We start from the raw sequence: 17,132 nt of genomic DNA, 5'->3' as shown, positions 1-17,132 counted from the left end.
TGTTTATAGTTTCTAGATTCTGACAAAAAGTTGGAAAACCAGGATGTAACCAAAACTTATGCTTCAGCTCTGGGTGCTACTGGGAAAACCATGAGAAAAAGACATATAGTCAATGAGATGAACCATCCCTTAGGTACTAAAATGGAATTTTTACTATAGATGCAGCAAAAGTAAAAATGTGGCATGAAAAGCAAAGTGCATATTCTCATTAATCTTTCAGATGAATGGGCAGCTGCAAGGATGAATGAGCTCAAGATCACGCTTTACATGGTACTTGGAAGAGTAACAAGGGCAGCTTACTGGACCAATCCAGTGAATGGCTTGTGCTCAAAAGTACAAGGTGTAAGCCCATCCACATGTACTCTGGTAAGAAGTCCTAAGAGGAGATTTATTTTTACATAGGGTATAAATCAGGGTTTACCTAGCTAAACAATGGTTTTAACAGGCTGAACCAAAAAGCCAACTATTACCTTTCTGTCATTACCACTAGAATAATACAAAAAAGCAGCCCCAATTTGAGGCAGTTCCCTTATAAACACTGCTTTAATCCAGTTGGATCCCACCTTCATCCATAGGATAAATCTTCATGTGCCTGGTTCTGTGTTGTCAGCTGTCCCTTTCATACTCATTAGAGATAAATGGCAGAAGTGAAAACAGGGAGGGGAGGAGAGGGTGAAGGGAGGACACAGACAAAGGGAAAACAATGAGAACCAAGACCTGTCATGTAAAGGTACAAGATCCCAATGATGAATGTAACTGTACTGTACACCTAAAATGTACCAACAAACTCAAGAAAAAAAAAAGAGAGGAAAAAAAATGTCAGAAGTGAAAAAAAATGTTATGGTATGGACATCCGGAAATAAGAGTTCCCATTAAACTCTTTGTGCAGTTCAGTAACTCATCAGGCTAAAAATGTCAGAGGGTTTCTGTTTAATTTTTACTCATCTTACCATCATTTCTATCCTACAGGTTTACCCAAATAAGGTAACTCTTAGAGTTACCCAATCACCAAATATTAGTGCTGGAAGGGACATCAGTATGAGTCCACTCACCTTATGTTTGGACTTGGATCTAAAATGTTTCTCCCAATTCTCATGTGTGTAGAAAGTGATTAGATAAAGGGAGTATTTTCCTCATCAGTGGATTAATCCACCCGAGAATCCATTGCTGCATGTGCTGTGAGAGTGCGGCTTGGTAGGGAGAGGTGCTTCACTGGGGCCTGACCTCAAAGGTTGTAGTTCCCGCCTGGCTTCTCCCTTTGCTCTCTGCTTCCTGGCTACCATGATGGGATTAGCTTCTTTCACCAAACCCTTTCACCATGCCCTTCCTGCCTTGGAACCAGCTGACTATAGACCGAATCCTCTAAAAGCCAAAACAAACCTCTCTGCCTTTAAGTTGTGTGGGGTATTGTGTCTCAGAGATGGGAAAGTGACTAAGACACCTTATTTGACAGATGGGAGAAACTAAGTCCCAGAGAAATGAGTATGATAGCTAAAGTCAAGCCTCAATCTATGGCAGAGCTCACAGAAGACCTAATACTTTTAATTTCCCCAAATGCAAAGATCTAAAAGCTTTACCAATAATACTGCACAGCTTTAGAATCATATGTAAACTTTACAAAAGCTTAAAAAGTCTCCATGTAATGTGATACCACTACCAAATGACACATAATAACAGAAAGTAAATGAGATGTTGGTATTCAAAGTATTCATACATGGCTCCATGGGTTTGGGGCCACTGTACGCTCATGACTCCAGGGTCACTGGTTTACTCTCTGTGGCCAGGCACTGTCCCCTGGCCATGTGCCACTCATGAGCTGTCATTTCACTGCATGCCACCATCCATTATGGCAACCAAGAGAAAGGCTGCTAGTGGATTAGCAAAAGTCCACGCTCTCCATGGATTTAGCTCAGTGGTGCTATCTATGCCTGCCTCACAAGGTTAAGGTCCTGAGTTTGATCCCAGGTACAAAAAACAAACAAATAAACAAACAAACAACCCCCAAACTCATGCTCACTGCCAGACAACTACACACATGTGATGATGAATTAGGGCATTAACTTCATGTAAGTTCGTCAAAAGTTCTGTGCTTATCCTAACACAGGGGCTAAAATATAAAGTAGTACCTTGTACAGAGGGTAAATACAAAATAGTAAATAAACCAGAAGCAACATTTCTGACACGTTAGCCCCAATATCTGCTTTAAAATGACCACGTTTGCTACTAATGTCAAAACACTGAAATCAGGAGCCACAAACATGCACTATTTGAGTGTTTCTGAATGGATTAGTTTTGACTAAATGAGAAGGTATAACACATCACGCTCCCCTGCTAAAACTTGATAGTTCCTAATAAAATTAGATGTAACTCAACTTCCTTATCATAATCTAAGAATCCCACACAAGCATGCTCCTGTCTACTCCTCTGGCCTCCTGTCCAGCCTGAGGTCTAATCATTAGTAATCACAGCTCTTTAGATTACATTGAACTTGCTTCTACCTTGGAGCATTTATACTTGTTACTCCTTCTGCCTCAAAGATCTTTTGCATGGCTTTCGCTGAGCTAACTCACTGACATTAAGGTCTCTGCTACAACCCACTTGTGTAAAAAAGCCATTCCTGGCCAGTTTATATTGTACTACCTACCTTGCTTCATATTTTAACTGGACTTTCATCTCTGAAAGCATACTGTATATTTCTTGTTAGCCTCAGACTTCTAAATATCCAGAACAAATTACACCGTGAGGTAGAAGTAAAGTAGATAATGAGAATCTACCCAAAAGGAGTAATACTATGGTTGGGGAGAAAGTTATTTAGAAATCTGATCACAATGTGAGGTAGAGAGAAGACAAGACAGTTGGAGGATGGTACATAGTTGTGAATGTTTGTTGTATGTTTCTCTGTATATGAACAAAAATCTCTGTACTAGCATCCAATTAACATATCCAAATAACTAGAAGAGATCATGTATAGAAAAAGTATGAGGCTGATGTCTCTCCAAATAAAGAGAAATCATATATGACCAAATAGAATTCTAAAGCTGACAAGAGAAATAACTCAAATAAAAAAATGCACAGAGGGTTAACAGGATGTTTGAGAAGACAGAAGGGAGAATCAAGGGATGTGAGAATACGACAGTTGAGATTATCCAGTCTGACAGAGGCAACAAGAGGAATACATAAAAAGGAACACATCCTCAGAGACTTGTGGCACAAGCACACCAACACAGGTATAATGGGAGATCTGAGAGGGGAAAGGGGACAGTAAAAACGTTTGAAGAGATAATGGTAAAAACTTCCCCAAATTTGATGAAAAAACATTAATCTATACATCCCCAAAGCGCTAACATCCACATAGGGCAAACTTAAAGAAATTCACACCTAGACACACCATTATAAAACTATTCCTAGCCTAGAACAAAAAGAGAATCTTGAAGACAGCAAGTGAATCAATATGTCAATTACAAGCACACTTCAAAAAGATCAACAGCTGATTATTCATCAGAAACCATGGAGATCAGAGGCGGTACAAGGACATACATATCCAAGTACAGTGGTGCCTTGGTTCACAAACACTTTTATTTCCAAACAATTTGGTACACAAACAGAAGCATTTGGCAAAATTTTGTGTCAGTTTGCCAATTCTATATCGAGTGACAAACACGACAGCAGCCATCTTTCCCACATAAACACAAGCATGGCCATCTTTTCCAAAATCACAGAACAAATTAAGTTCATGCACCAAAGTACCACTGTGGCTGACAGAGAAAGATGGCCAACCAAGAATTCTACACTCAGCAAAACTATGAAGCAGTAACTCAGCAAACATATGAAGGAGAAATTAAGACATTCTCAGATAAAGAAAAATGGAAGAATTAATCACTGGCTGACCCATTCTAAAAAAGATAAAATGAACTCAGACTGAAGGAACGTCAGATTGAAACTGGCCAAAAGTAGTGAGCTGCAGCTTTTAATCAGCCACATGGTCGCATGGGCAAACAACCAATAACTCTACAGCATAATGTGTCACTAAGCTATTTTATTCAGCAAGTTAGGTTCATGAAAAGAATTCTATGATATTTTAAATCTATTTATTGGAATATAACCTTATCATAGCTGAGGAACATCTATACAGTTACATGAAGCTGGTATTAATCTGAACTAAAGTGTTGTAGGTTAAGGTGTTAATTATAAGCCCTAGGGCAACCACTAAGAATATAACTCAAAAGGTACAGTAAAAGAAGCCACATGGGAATTTTTATTTTATGTATGTCTGTCTGCGTGTGTATGTATGTATGTATGTATATGTGTATATATATATATATATATATATGTTTTGAGACAAGGTTTTGCTTTTAGTCCAGGCTGCCCCTGCTGAACTCATCATGTAGCCCAGGCTGGCCTCAAATTCAGAGTGATCCTCTGGCTTCAGCCAATCTCCCAAGTACTGGGATTATAGGTACCACATGGGAATTTAAATGATACATTAGAAAATATTTAGCTTCAAAGAAGGTAGTAATAGAGGGATTTAGGAACACAAAAGACATAGAAAAATTTAAAAAGATAGTAAAATAGCAGATATAAATCTTTTTTGTTTTTTTTTTTTTGAGATAGGGTCTCACTATGTAGTTGAAGTTGACCTGGAACTCACTATGTAGCCCAGGCTGGTCTCAAACTCACAGCGATCCTCCTGCCTCAGGTTCTCAAGTGCTGGGATTACACCACTATGCCTGGTAGCAGATATAAATCTTACCTTGTCTGTAATTATATCAACAGAACATGATTTAAGCACTCTGATTAAATAAGGTATTAGAAGAATAGACTCAGTGCAAAGGACCAAATAAGTTGGATATAAGTGACAAAAATAAGATATACCACACAAACAATAATTAAACTGTAATAATGTCAGATAAAATAGTTTTTCTCAAATATATCAGTAGGATAAAAGAAATATTTTTAAATAATAAAAGGGTCAATCCATCACAAAGCTATAACAATTATAAACTTAATATGTTACCAATTAATACAGCCAAAATATGTAAAGCATAAACATGCAGAGAAGAAAGGGACAACTCAAAAATATTATTTGGAGACTTAAATATTCAACTTTCAAAAAAGGAATAAAACTATGCAAACAATAATGAGGATAAGGTAACTGAAAAGCATTTCAAACCAACCAGACCCAATATATACTGAAAGAACACTCTATCCAACCACAGCAGAACACATTCTTCTCAAGTACACACAGAATACTCTCCATGACAGACCACATGTCAGGGAATAAGACAAGTCTCAACAAATTTAAAATGACTACAGTCATGTAAAGTATGTCTTCCAACCACAATGAAATATTAGAAATCAACAATATGAAAAATTTACAAATATGTGAAAATTACATGACACAGCCCTAAATAAAAGCAGGTCAAAAGGAAACCACTAGGAATTTCCTTTGTGAGAAACCAGAAACATAATACTGCAAAACTTTTAGAATGCACCTAAAGTAGCATTTCTTGAGCTACACTAACCAAGAAGAAAAAAGATTCAAGTTCCTTCAGTTTACCATAAAATCTGGAATGAAAATGAGAATATGACTACCAATTTTACAGAAAGTAGTATAAGGGAATAGTAGGAACAACTGTATGCCAACAAATTAGATAACTTAGATGGAATATTATCCTAATTTTAAGAAAATGACATGCAGACCATATGAATGTGAATGCAAGTATTCTCAAGAACTACAGTGCTTAGCATGCACCAGACCTTGGGCTGGATCCCAAGCAAATCTCACAAATACACACACATACACAAACACACACACACACACACACACAGAGAAAATACTAGTAAACTGAATCAGAATATATAAAAAGAATTGCATATGCCAGATGTGGTGGCAAAAGTCAATTATATTTCTATACATAGCAGTAAATCATCAAAAATAAAATTAAGAAAATAATTCAATTTACAGTATCTTTAAAAAATACTTAGGAATAAGGTGGGTGTGATGGCCCATTCCTGTAATCCCAGCACTCTGACCCAAAAATAAAATGGCTGAGGATGCAGTCCAGTGTAATTTCTAGCACCACAATGAACAAATGAACAAATTTAGAAATAAATTTAATGAGTACAGCACTGAAAGAGTAAAGAAAATTGAACAGAATATATGTGTGCATATGTATGTATATATATTCATATGTATAATATACAATGTATGTATACCTATAATATATGCAAACATATATTTTTTGTGGGATTGAGGATTGAAACCAGAGCCTTCCTACTGAGATACATCACCAGCCCCTTTTAAATTTCTTGTTCGAGACAGAGTCTCACTATGTCACTAAGTTGACCAGTCTGGGCATGAACTTGTGATCCTCCTGCCTCAGGTTCCCAGGATGCTGGGATTACAGCCATGTACCACTACACCCAGCTCAAACACAAAATACTCCTATAAAAATCCCAGGTGGCTTTTCCAGAGAACTTGATAAGCTGATTTTAAACTCATGTGGAAATGTAAGGTACCTAGTAATGGCCCAAACATTCTTTTTTTGCTTTGTTTTCTGTTTTTTGGTACCAGGGATTGAACTCAGGATCTTGTGCTTGCCACGAAGGTAATGCGCTGCTGAGCTACATCCCCAGCCAGCCAAAATATTCTTGAAAAAGAACAGCTATAACACTCATACTTCTCAATTTCAAAATGTACTATGAAACAATAGTTTAGAATAGTCAAGTACAGTGTAGTTCTGACATAAAGAGACAAAAAGATCAATGGAATAGAATGAAAGTACAGAAATACATTTTATGGTCAATTAATTTTCAACAAGGGTGCTGCAAAACTTCAAAAGAGAAAATAATCTTTTAAACAAATGGTGTAGGGATAAATGTTTATCCATGTACAAAGGAATGTACTGGGACCCCTACCTTAAACCATATAAACCAATAAAATTAAACAAATAAATATTTACTCAAAATGGATCAATGACTTAAAAAGCTAAAATTATAGAAGAAATTGCTAGAAGAAAACAGGTATAAATTTTTGTGATGATGAATTTAATAGTTTCTTATATACAACATCTAAAGCATAAGCAACCAAAAATGTAGATAAATTGAATTTTATCACGTTTAGATACATTTGTAGGGCCGGGGATTTAGCTCAGTGGCACCACGCCAACCCTCTAAGTGCAAGGTCCTGAGTTTGATCCCTGGTACAAAAAAAAAAATTGTACTTCAAAGCACATGTTTAAAAAAGCAAAAAAATTCACAGAATGGGAAAAAATTTGCAAATCCTGTATCTAATAAGAGTCCAGCCAAGGATTTAGCTCAGTGGTTCGGTGGCCTGCCTTGCAAGTGCAAGGACCCAAGTTCAATCCCGGTACCAAAAAAAAAAAAAAAAAAAGTCCAGTATCTAGAATATATAAAGTGCTCTTATAAGCCAACAATAAAAATGCCAATAACCTATTAAAAATATAGACAAAGGGGCCATGGATTTAGCTCAGTGGTTCTGGTGACTGCCTCGCAAGCTCAAGGACTTGTGTTTGATCCCTGGTACAAAAAAAAAAACAAAACAAACAACAACTATATATAGATAGACACACACACACACACACACACACACACACACACACACAGGAAGCTGAGCATGGCGGCACAAACCTGTAATATCAGCACTCTAAGAGCTGAAGCAGAAGGATTGTAAATTCAATCCCAGCCTGAACAACTTAGCAAGACCGTGTCTCAAAATATGAATCTAAAAAAGGGCTGGAGATATAGCTCAGTATGAAGGCCCTGGGTTCAATCCCCCATACTGGGGCAGAAAAAAAAAAAAGAAAGGAAAATTTAGGCAAACACCCCTCAAAGGAAGATATACAAATGGTCAGTAGGAACATCAAAAGGTGGTCAACGTTATTGGTTCTTAGGGAAATCTAAATCAAAACCAAAATGAGATACCATTTTTTTTTTACAATAAGATATATAAGAAGTGTTGACAAAGACAGGTAGAGAACAGAATCCTCATATATTGCTGATATATTTTGGAATCGAACAAAACAGTTTAGTAGTTCCTCAAAAAGTTAAACAGAGTTATCATAAGACCTAGCAGTTCTATTTGTGTGTATAAATCCAAGAGAACTGATACACACAACTTGCATACAAATGTACATGGTAGTATTATTCATAATTGGGCATAAAGTGAAAACATCCCAAATGACCATCAATTACTGCAAGGATAAGCAAAACATTACACAGCTATGCAATGAATATTACTCAGTGATACAGAAGAAAAAAGTATAACATGGATGACCCTTGAATACATTACACTAAGTGAAAGAAGCCAGAGACGGAGGCCACATGTTATAGGACTGCATTCATATGACATGTTCAGAATAGGTAAATCCACAGAGGCATAAAGGACATCAGTGATTTCCAGGCATTCAGGGGAAGGGCACTAATGAGGGTCTTACCAAAGGTAGGAGTTTTCTTTCAGGAAATAGTAAAAATGTTTCAAAATTAGATAATGATGATGATTCAAACCACTAAAATTGTGTATGTTAAAAGGGCCATTTTATGGTATTTGAATTGTATCTTAATAAAAACATTTTAATGTAATTGAAAAATTGAAGATTTTCAAGTAAGAATGATGAAAGTTTAAGAGTTAACCTGTTTTGTTTCTATGAATCTACTTTATCTAGATAGTTTCCACAACTGTCATTATCTACCTATATTAAGATTTTAGATTCTTAACATCTACTAAAACTAATTTAGAATACATTATACACTTATTATAGTATCAAGGTACCAATGTTGATTCGTTAAAAGTGTGATGGGGTGTGAACTGACTGCTTTAGTAAGATACTAAGAAAACCCAGGAAGAGCTGTGCGTGTGTGCGTGTATAAAAATGTTAAGTTTCAATGGGATAGACATTGGAAAACTGACTGAACATGTAAAATTTAAAGACTGTTAGACTTAAAATATAATGATGACATCATTTCACTGGCAAGATACCCAGAAATCTTATTCCCACACAATTTTTAGTTCAAGAAAGAAGTACCAAAATAGAAATAAATGAAAAAGACTAAAGTCCAAAACAAACAAAACATATCTTGGACAAACAGCTGTGTTGAAAAACTATTTCTTATCTAGCAATTAGGAACTGATTTCTTTCCAAAAGACACAGGACATTGGGTTAATAGATTTCTTTAAAAGAAAATCTGTTTTGGCTATTGAAACATTAAAAGAACAGAACATCTGTTTTGAAGTAAAGACAGACTGCATATAAGAATCAAATATCAAACCACCAATTAGACTAGCATTTAATCTGTTCTATTTAAATTTTCAATAAAAGTAAATGAAATTATATTCTTGAAATCATAGCTTCGTTACAAATATTTCACACTAGGAACCACTAACACTTAAGAGGATTTTTTTAGAGTATAAAGGAGCCATTATTAGTATATTTTAATCATTTTAATTCTATTTGACATCAAAACAGGTTTAAAAGCACACCCCTCCAAAATCATTTTTAAGACACTGTTGAAAGGAACACTCACCATCCATGAATTCTGTACATATAGAAATCCTATTTTCTACAAAAAATGCCCCATAAAATCCTATGATATATGATGAATCACACTGTAACAAAAATGAGAAAAGTAGTAGTTAAAAACCTGCAAGTCAACACCACAGGCATGTTTTACAAGTAAAAGAGGACCAGGAAAAAAATTACCTTGTAAAGAATTTCCAATTCCGACATAATTTGCTTCTGAAGTTCCAGTGTAATATCTAGTAGTATAACCTAAATATAGAAAGGTATTAATGTTAAAACATTTACCCACCTTCACGTGAAATGTAGTTATAATCATTATGAAATGTAATAACCAAAAACTGGCGCTTCCTTCATTTGTCCCCTTCCCTTCCCCCACTGTATCCCCAGGAACACAAACAGCGTGCACCTTGGCCTGGGCCTTTGTATGGGGGAGGTGGTACAGACGTGATTGATGGGACCAAGGAAAGAGCCAGGGCACAAAGGTCAGCAATAATGGCTTTAAAAGTCAGTTAAGTTATAACACTCTTAATTTACGCACCCTATTTTAGCTATATTGGTTATTTTCAGAAGGGGAAGATACAAGTGACCCTCAAACCATTAAAAAAAGAACTGTCATGTGATTTAGACACTAGGTAATAAGCAGCCAGGATGGTAAGAACATTAAAATGGGGTTTTTAGTTTTGAGATAGATAAGAGTTTTTAAAATATGTCATCTTTTTACTTTCTCCCCTGTGGGTAATGTTTCTTTGCTAATATTTTTACAGCCTTTTGTAGCTTGGAGGGGGGACCTCATTTCACCTAACTTCTTCATTTTGGGGAGGAAGACACCAAGATTTCTTTTCAGGGAGCCATGTATGACAGGGCTGGGTCCCTCTGGCGAATGTCCCTTGTTCTTTCCAACACTTCCAGGTGCTTAATGGTTTTCCTTAGAATATCAGCCACTGAGCTGGGTTTGTAACACAGAAATGTAACAAATTTATAATCTCACAGAGACTAGACTGTAGTTTATTTCAAGCACCTATTTTTTTAAAAAACTGGATCAACTGTTGAAAATTTACTAAGCACTTCAGTGGAACCAACTCAAGGGAAACGTTTTTTTTACTTTAAAAAGACACTGAGGAAATAATAGGTGGAAGGCAATTTTTAAGAGTTGTGTCAGTGTTTCTGACTCTAGACATTTCTAGGTAGAGCAACATGCAAGATTATCAGCCCACACAACACCGATTTACATTTTGTATTACAAATGAAGAATACATGTGATCATAGTGGAGAAAAAGCATAAATCAGGAATTGTACGCTGCGACCGAGCAAGGAAAGAAAAGGACAATTTGAAAACACATTTTTAGTACTGACATCCATTTGAGGGAAGGGAAGGTAAAAAAAAAGGCAGCACCAATTTCTATCAAGAGTTTGCTTTAGGGTTATTTATAAAAGCTCTCACTAAACTAGATTGTAAGTGTAACACAAAACTGCCAAGAAACATTTAAACACCTCTCTCGATCAATAGTCATTTGCCAACTATATTCACTTACATTTTGTTCCTGTATAAAACTTACCAACAAAATAAATTCATCTAATGTTCTTGCAATTCTATGTCATAAAATACTACTATGTCAAATACAGTGAATCTTCTACCCTGAAAAACTCTGCTCAAAGAAATGAAATTATTATTGACCTGAAAGCAGTGCTTTTCAACTCTGACCTTACAATTAGTTACCTACAGCACTTTCTTTCTTTCTTTCTTTCTTTCTTTTACCTACAGCACTTAAAAAATCCCCAGGGCTTAAAAAGCCTGGTCCCAGAACAATGGGTAGGGCACATATCTTAGTATTTATAAAGGCTCCCCAAGGACTTTCTAACCCATAAGGTTAAGAACCACTTATTTAAGGATTCATAAATGCCATTTATGCCATGTTAAGAAATAAGACTACTAAGATCTACTGGATCTCTGGGCAACCACCCTAGAAATGAGAAGATTCCATATGGTTAGCCAACACCTTGGAATTAACCCAATGAGACCCTAGCATTCCCTTAATTGGGTGGCCACTGCCTAAAATAAGGCTAAATCTCTGGCAAGACCTTTAAGGCATTCTCCCACACTCCAGATCATCCCACCTCAAACCCACTGCTTATGTGAGCCCAGATGAGTGCTCCTGGTTGGCATATGCACTGTGGGCATTCTGGACTTCTAGTCAACAGTCACTGGGTATAAAATCTGTTTGACCAGTAAGACCCAGATCGAAGGCCTCACCACCTCAATAAAGCTCATCTCAAAACCCTCCATCAGAATTCAACTCAGTTTTGACCATTTCTATTTCTCTTTATCACATTCTGCCTCTAGAATGTATCCCTCATTGCCTGAAAATTACAGGCTGAGGGAACACAGAGAGCCCCTTAAGGGCAAGGACTGAGTCTTGCATATACTGTACATCTATTTCTCCGGCACCCAGCACAAGTTTTACTCACAGTAGTGCCCATTAAGTGATGTGGAATTTAATTAACGCGCTCCTTACAACCATAAGCTCTCACTAGACACAAAGGAAATGGCTTGTTTAAATTCTACAACTACATTTAAAACAAAAGGCAAAAACACCATAACAAATAAAAGTGCCACACGGATCTAAAATGGAACAAGGAATACTGTGTTTGTGGAGTTAATGCGTTGTATTCTAATTGGTCCTGATCATCCTTGGTATTTGCTATAGTCCAGAAAGGTGAAGATTCCATAATGATGGAAAAGTGAATAAAGTAATTTCTGGGAACTTGAGAGGGAAAGTAGAATCTACCTCAAAATAACTCTACTCAAATGCTCTTTATTTTCTGGGAGACTTGGCACTTTGGGTGGAAGGTTAATTCCCCTTCCCTTGGGCATTCTTGTGAGTGAGCTTTACAGCTGCTAAAAATAAACAAGGCCAATTCTTTCTTTGAAGGCAACAGAGAAAAAGCATAGCAAATGCTCATTTTCTTTTTCAAGTACAAGGAAAGTATGGACTACCCAAGTCTTCGGTGTTTATTTTCTCCTCAGGAAGCACTAAATGCTTTAAACTGGCAAGAATCTGAATATAAAGCATTTCCTGGAGAAAGGGTTAAGTGAGAAACTGAAATACCTGAGTGCATTTCCCTTGCTCTCCACTACACCTCCAGGACAAATAAGGATGAGTTGTCAAGTTAAATACAAGCAGTCAAGTGACTGAATTATAATTTACTCTGTGCTCAATTTAAATTAGTGTGAGGCTATTAAAATATACAGTATAAATACGGCAATTCATCACGAGCTGTCATGGATGACTTCATTTATTTGCTGGAGTGGCACACGCGCCACTAAAGGGAAGGAGAGCAAAATCACAGGTCAAATTAAGCCGCTATTCTGTTTTAATTCACTTATTTAATCTGTGGTGACATAATTGTCTTTTACAGTATGTACAACTCAGAAAGGAAATTTGGGAGGATTACAGTCAGTATACAAATGATTAATCAAATGGTCCATTTAAATGCTAGTTTAAAAGCAGCAGAAACCCCAAAGCAGTCAAAGAATGATAATCAGCACATGCTACAAGAAATTTCCTTTTAGATGGATTTCTCCCAGTTAGAAAACAAATAATACTGGGAAATCTATTAAATCCTCCATGCATTACTATTGGAAAGATTTTATAGAATACATTAATGATATAAAAAGGTTCTGTCTGTATGATAGCTAACAGTTTCTAAATTTGTTTTCTGTTCTACTTATTTGCAACTGTCTTGCTAACCTACACCACACAAACAAGCAAACAAACAGCTATTTAGAAACATGTTTCACGGGTTGCACAGGTCATTACCAAATAGTTAGCTTTAAAGTGTGATTAGCATCATTTTCAAAATATTCTCTTTGAAGCAGAAAATTTTCTTAATACTATGGTATAAAATAAAAATTCAAGATCCTTTTATTTTTCCCAAAACTCGTTTCTTTTTAAAATATCTGAAATGACACCTTCTCACCACTGAAGTCTAAAAACATGAACAGTACAATACACTTTTCAGTCTAAAGACCAGGAACAGTTAAAAATACAAAAAATTACAGGAATTAGAGAATAAAATTAGAGAACAGAAAAGTAACAGATTTTCAAGGACTCTCAGCTAATTGTTCCCAAAGGCATTCAAAGTGAGGGTCCCACTGACTACTCGGCTTAGGAAATTAGATTCCCCTCCTCACCCTATGCAGGCATCAGAGCCTGCAGGTGATTCTGCATGGACAAGGTCTGTGATTTGCTACTCCTTACAATCCTTCGGTGACACCAGGCAGCCAGTTTCACAGCTGGGTTCACTGAGAGGTTCAAGTGACATGCTTGAAGTCACACGAAAGTCAGGGAAGGGTCAGGAAAAGATCAAATGCACTTCTAACTCTTAACCTTCCATTTCACCCTTTAAAAAAAAAATATATATATATATATATATATAAAGCTAAGAAATATTCTGGGTGAGAGCAATGGCCCATACCAAGAACACCATGGGATATTTTGTATATGAGCCAAACCTGCTTTTGAGATGTTACTTCAGAAGATAAATGAACAAACTAAAGAACAAAAGAATTAAAATGCATTCATTCAGCCAGTCAATCAACAAATTATGTGCTAAACTTACTCCTTACATGTGGTGCTCTATAAGAGGCCCTATATGTAAAGCTCTAAAGGAAGAAAAGAAGATCTTATCCCTGCTTACAAAGAGATTTCAATCTAACAGGGTAAACGTATATGTATACTAATCATAAAATGCAAATGAGGATATGCCAATACCTTTAAGAGTCACATTCAGAGAATTCTAGAAAGGTGAGTGATAGATGCATCATACACGACAGTGTTTATCCAGAAATGGTCAAGTTGGTGGTGGGGGGCAGAAAGGTAGCGAGGATTTAGACTGCTGGACATAAGGCTGGAGGTGCTCATGTTAGCTAGACTATGTGAATCAAAGAAGTGAGACAGCACCGAGGTTCAGATAAGGCAAGAAGTTCAAATTAAAGATCTGGACGTGGAAGACAATGCTGTAAGAGTAGACTGATAGACTATGCAGGATCTTGAGCTCCATGGCCTAGAGATTGGATGATGTTGGTGGTGTAACATGGAGCCTTTGAAGACTCTGGAGAAGGGAAGGGATGCAACTAGAATTATGCTTTGGGGAGATAAATCTGAGGGAGGTGAGTAGTGAAGGCTTGGGGCTAAGAGCCCTTGAAATAAGACTGCCTTGGTCTAAATCCTGGACCCCACTACTCAGCTTTGGGACCCTGGGCAAATTATTTAACTTTTCTATGACTCTGGTTTAATAGGGATCAGTAATAGTAATCTCTTACTAGGGATCTGTTAAATAGGGATCAATCATAGTAACAAAAGGTGTTGTTAGTATTAAATGAGGAAAATGTATATAAAATACTTTTTATTTTTTTGAGACAGGGTCTTGCTAAATAGTTCAGGCTGGCCTCGAACTTGTGGCAATCCTCCTGCCTCAGCCTCCCAAGTGCTGGGATTACAGGTATGCGCCACCACACCTGGACTTAAAGTACCTAATATGGTATAAACCAGCAATAAGTGGAATTTCTATTTACTGAAAGAAGAGTTCAAAAGCTGGTCAACAAAAACAAGCATTTGGAGGTAAGAATGAAGGTGTTCTAATGATAAGGGAAGAGGTAAAAGTTTTAAAAAACCCACAAAACACAGAAAAGTCACCAGGCTCCCTGACATTGGACATGAGCCAGAATAGCTTAACAGACAAAAAAAAACAAAACAGATGAGAGGGGCCCTGCAGCTGCCCAGCTTACTGACAGACTGGAGGGAGCTTTTAGACACAGGGCAGGAAGAGGAACCCAGTGAACTCAGCTTTTCCTATGGATGAGACGGCAGAACCAGAAGTCTGGGCAAACCATGGCAGCTACAGGGATAAGCACAGAGACTTCGGGAGTCTGAACAGCACATGGATGTCAATGTCGGGAAATTACCTCAGGCCAGGGGACCAGAGGAAACACTCACTCTCCAGAACCACAGTGGGCACAAAGAGTTTGTGTTCTCATCAGCCAAGGTGGAAAACATGGTAATTCCCAAGATGCTAGGAAAACTCTCCAAAAGAGAACTGCTGTAGTCGAAGGGGAAAGTTCCAGATGAATCGCTACGCTGGTCCTGTCTAATAAACTTAAAAGCAAGTCTTAAAAGCATCAAATTACTTCAAAGTCACTAAACAGTATCTCAGAACAAAGCTCCAGAATATTCAAAGGAATGAAAAAATACCTAGTACGTATCCTATGTGACTGGCACACAATAAAAATTATGATTCAAAATAAGAGAGAAGAGATTAGTCAAAATGGATCCAAGAATAACAAACATAACATAAATTAGTAGAAATGGCCATTGGTTTAGTTACCGTAACTATATTCCATACATTCAAGATGGCAGGGGAAATAATGACCATGTCAAGAAGAGATATGAAAGATATAAAAAAAAAGGCCTGTCAAAGGTATAGAGATAAAAAGGCCACTGTCTAAAATAAAAAAATACAATGGACAAGAGTAACAGCACATTAGACAATGAAGCAGAAAAGACCAATGAACTTGAAGACACAGGAAAAGAAATTATCCAGAATGAACTACAGAAAAACAAAACAAAACAAAAAAACTAGAACAAACAACACTGCATCACTGTACTGCGGGATAATTCCAAAAGAGTCAATAAATATGCAATCAAAGTTCCAAAAGGTAGAAAATTGATACTAAAAGAAATAATGGTTAAATTTTTGTACATTAGATAAAAGCTAAAAACCCACAGATCTAAGAATCTCAAAAGACCCCAAGTATAAGAATCACAAAAAATTCTAACAAAGTTCTCCATAATCAAACTGCTTAAGACTAATGATAAAGAAAAAAAAAAACAACTTTATTAAAAGTAGCCAAAGAAGCCAGGGCAACGCACAGAGAAACAAAGACTTAAAATAACGGTAAGCTTCAGGCTGGAAAGTATGAACACAGCGAAACCTTTAAAATCTAAAATAAAACGAGTCAACCTAGAATTCTGTATCTAGTGAAAATAAAAATACCTTCCAAAAATGGAAGTGAAAGACACAATTTTCCTAACATACAAAGGCTGAAAGAACTCATTACCAAGAGATGTGCATTACAAGAAATGTAGAAAAAAAGAAGTCTCTCAGACAGGAGAATAGCAGATGGAAATCAAAGTCACACAAAAAAGTGAAAAGCATTGGAATTGGTAAATACATGGGTAAGTCACATATTTTCTTACTTTTATATGTCTTTAAAAGATAGATATCTAAAGCGAAAGTAGTAACAGTGCATCTTGGAGTTTAAGACACAGAAGTAAAATGTATGGAAAAAACACAAGGGCAGGATGAGGGAAACAAAAAAAGGTAAGGTTCTTAGATTACAGATAGTAGATAATGTAATTACATAGGAAGAGTATGATAAAAAGGTATACAATAAAGTCTGGAACACCCACTAAAAACAGGGATAGGGTAGCAGGCATACAGACAGAACAAACTGAAAACACAAAGCAAAATGACAGATCTGAATTCAACCACATCAGTAATTACATGAAATGTAAATGGTCCCAACAACCCAGT

General features: G+C 36.6%; 1 protein-coding gene across 2 annotated transcripts in view; it reads right to left on the bottom strand.

The window, feature by feature from the left end:
• The window catches only part of Map2k5 (mitogen-activated protein kinase kinase 5), a 243,336-nt gene that overhangs the window by 140,899 nt on the left and 85,305 nt on the right, over positions 1-17,132 (bottom strand). For both annotated transcript variants that reach the window (XM_010643300.3, XM_010643297.3), the window contains exons 10-11: positions 9,720-9,788; positions 9,544-9,625 (exon numbers count right to left, since the gene is read on the bottom strand). In XM_010643300.3, coding sequence (XP_010641602.1) covers positions 9,544-9,625; positions 9,720-9,788 — 151 coding nt within the window. The remainder of the gene's footprint in view (positions 1-9,543; positions 9,626-9,719; positions 9,789-17,132) is intronic.

This window comes from Fukomys damarensis, unplaced genomic scaffold, assembly GCF_012274545.1.
Source record: "Fukomys damarensis isolate Sample0158 unplaced genomic scaffold, DMR_v1.0_HiC HiC_scaffold_25, whole genome shotgun sequence".
NCBI classification, from domain to species: Eukaryota; Metazoa; Chordata; class Mammalia; order Rodentia; family Bathyergidae; genus Fukomys; species Fukomys damarensis.
The sequence above is the reverse complement of the archived record's forward strand: the minus strand, read 5'-3'. Positions and strand labels throughout refer to the sequence as shown.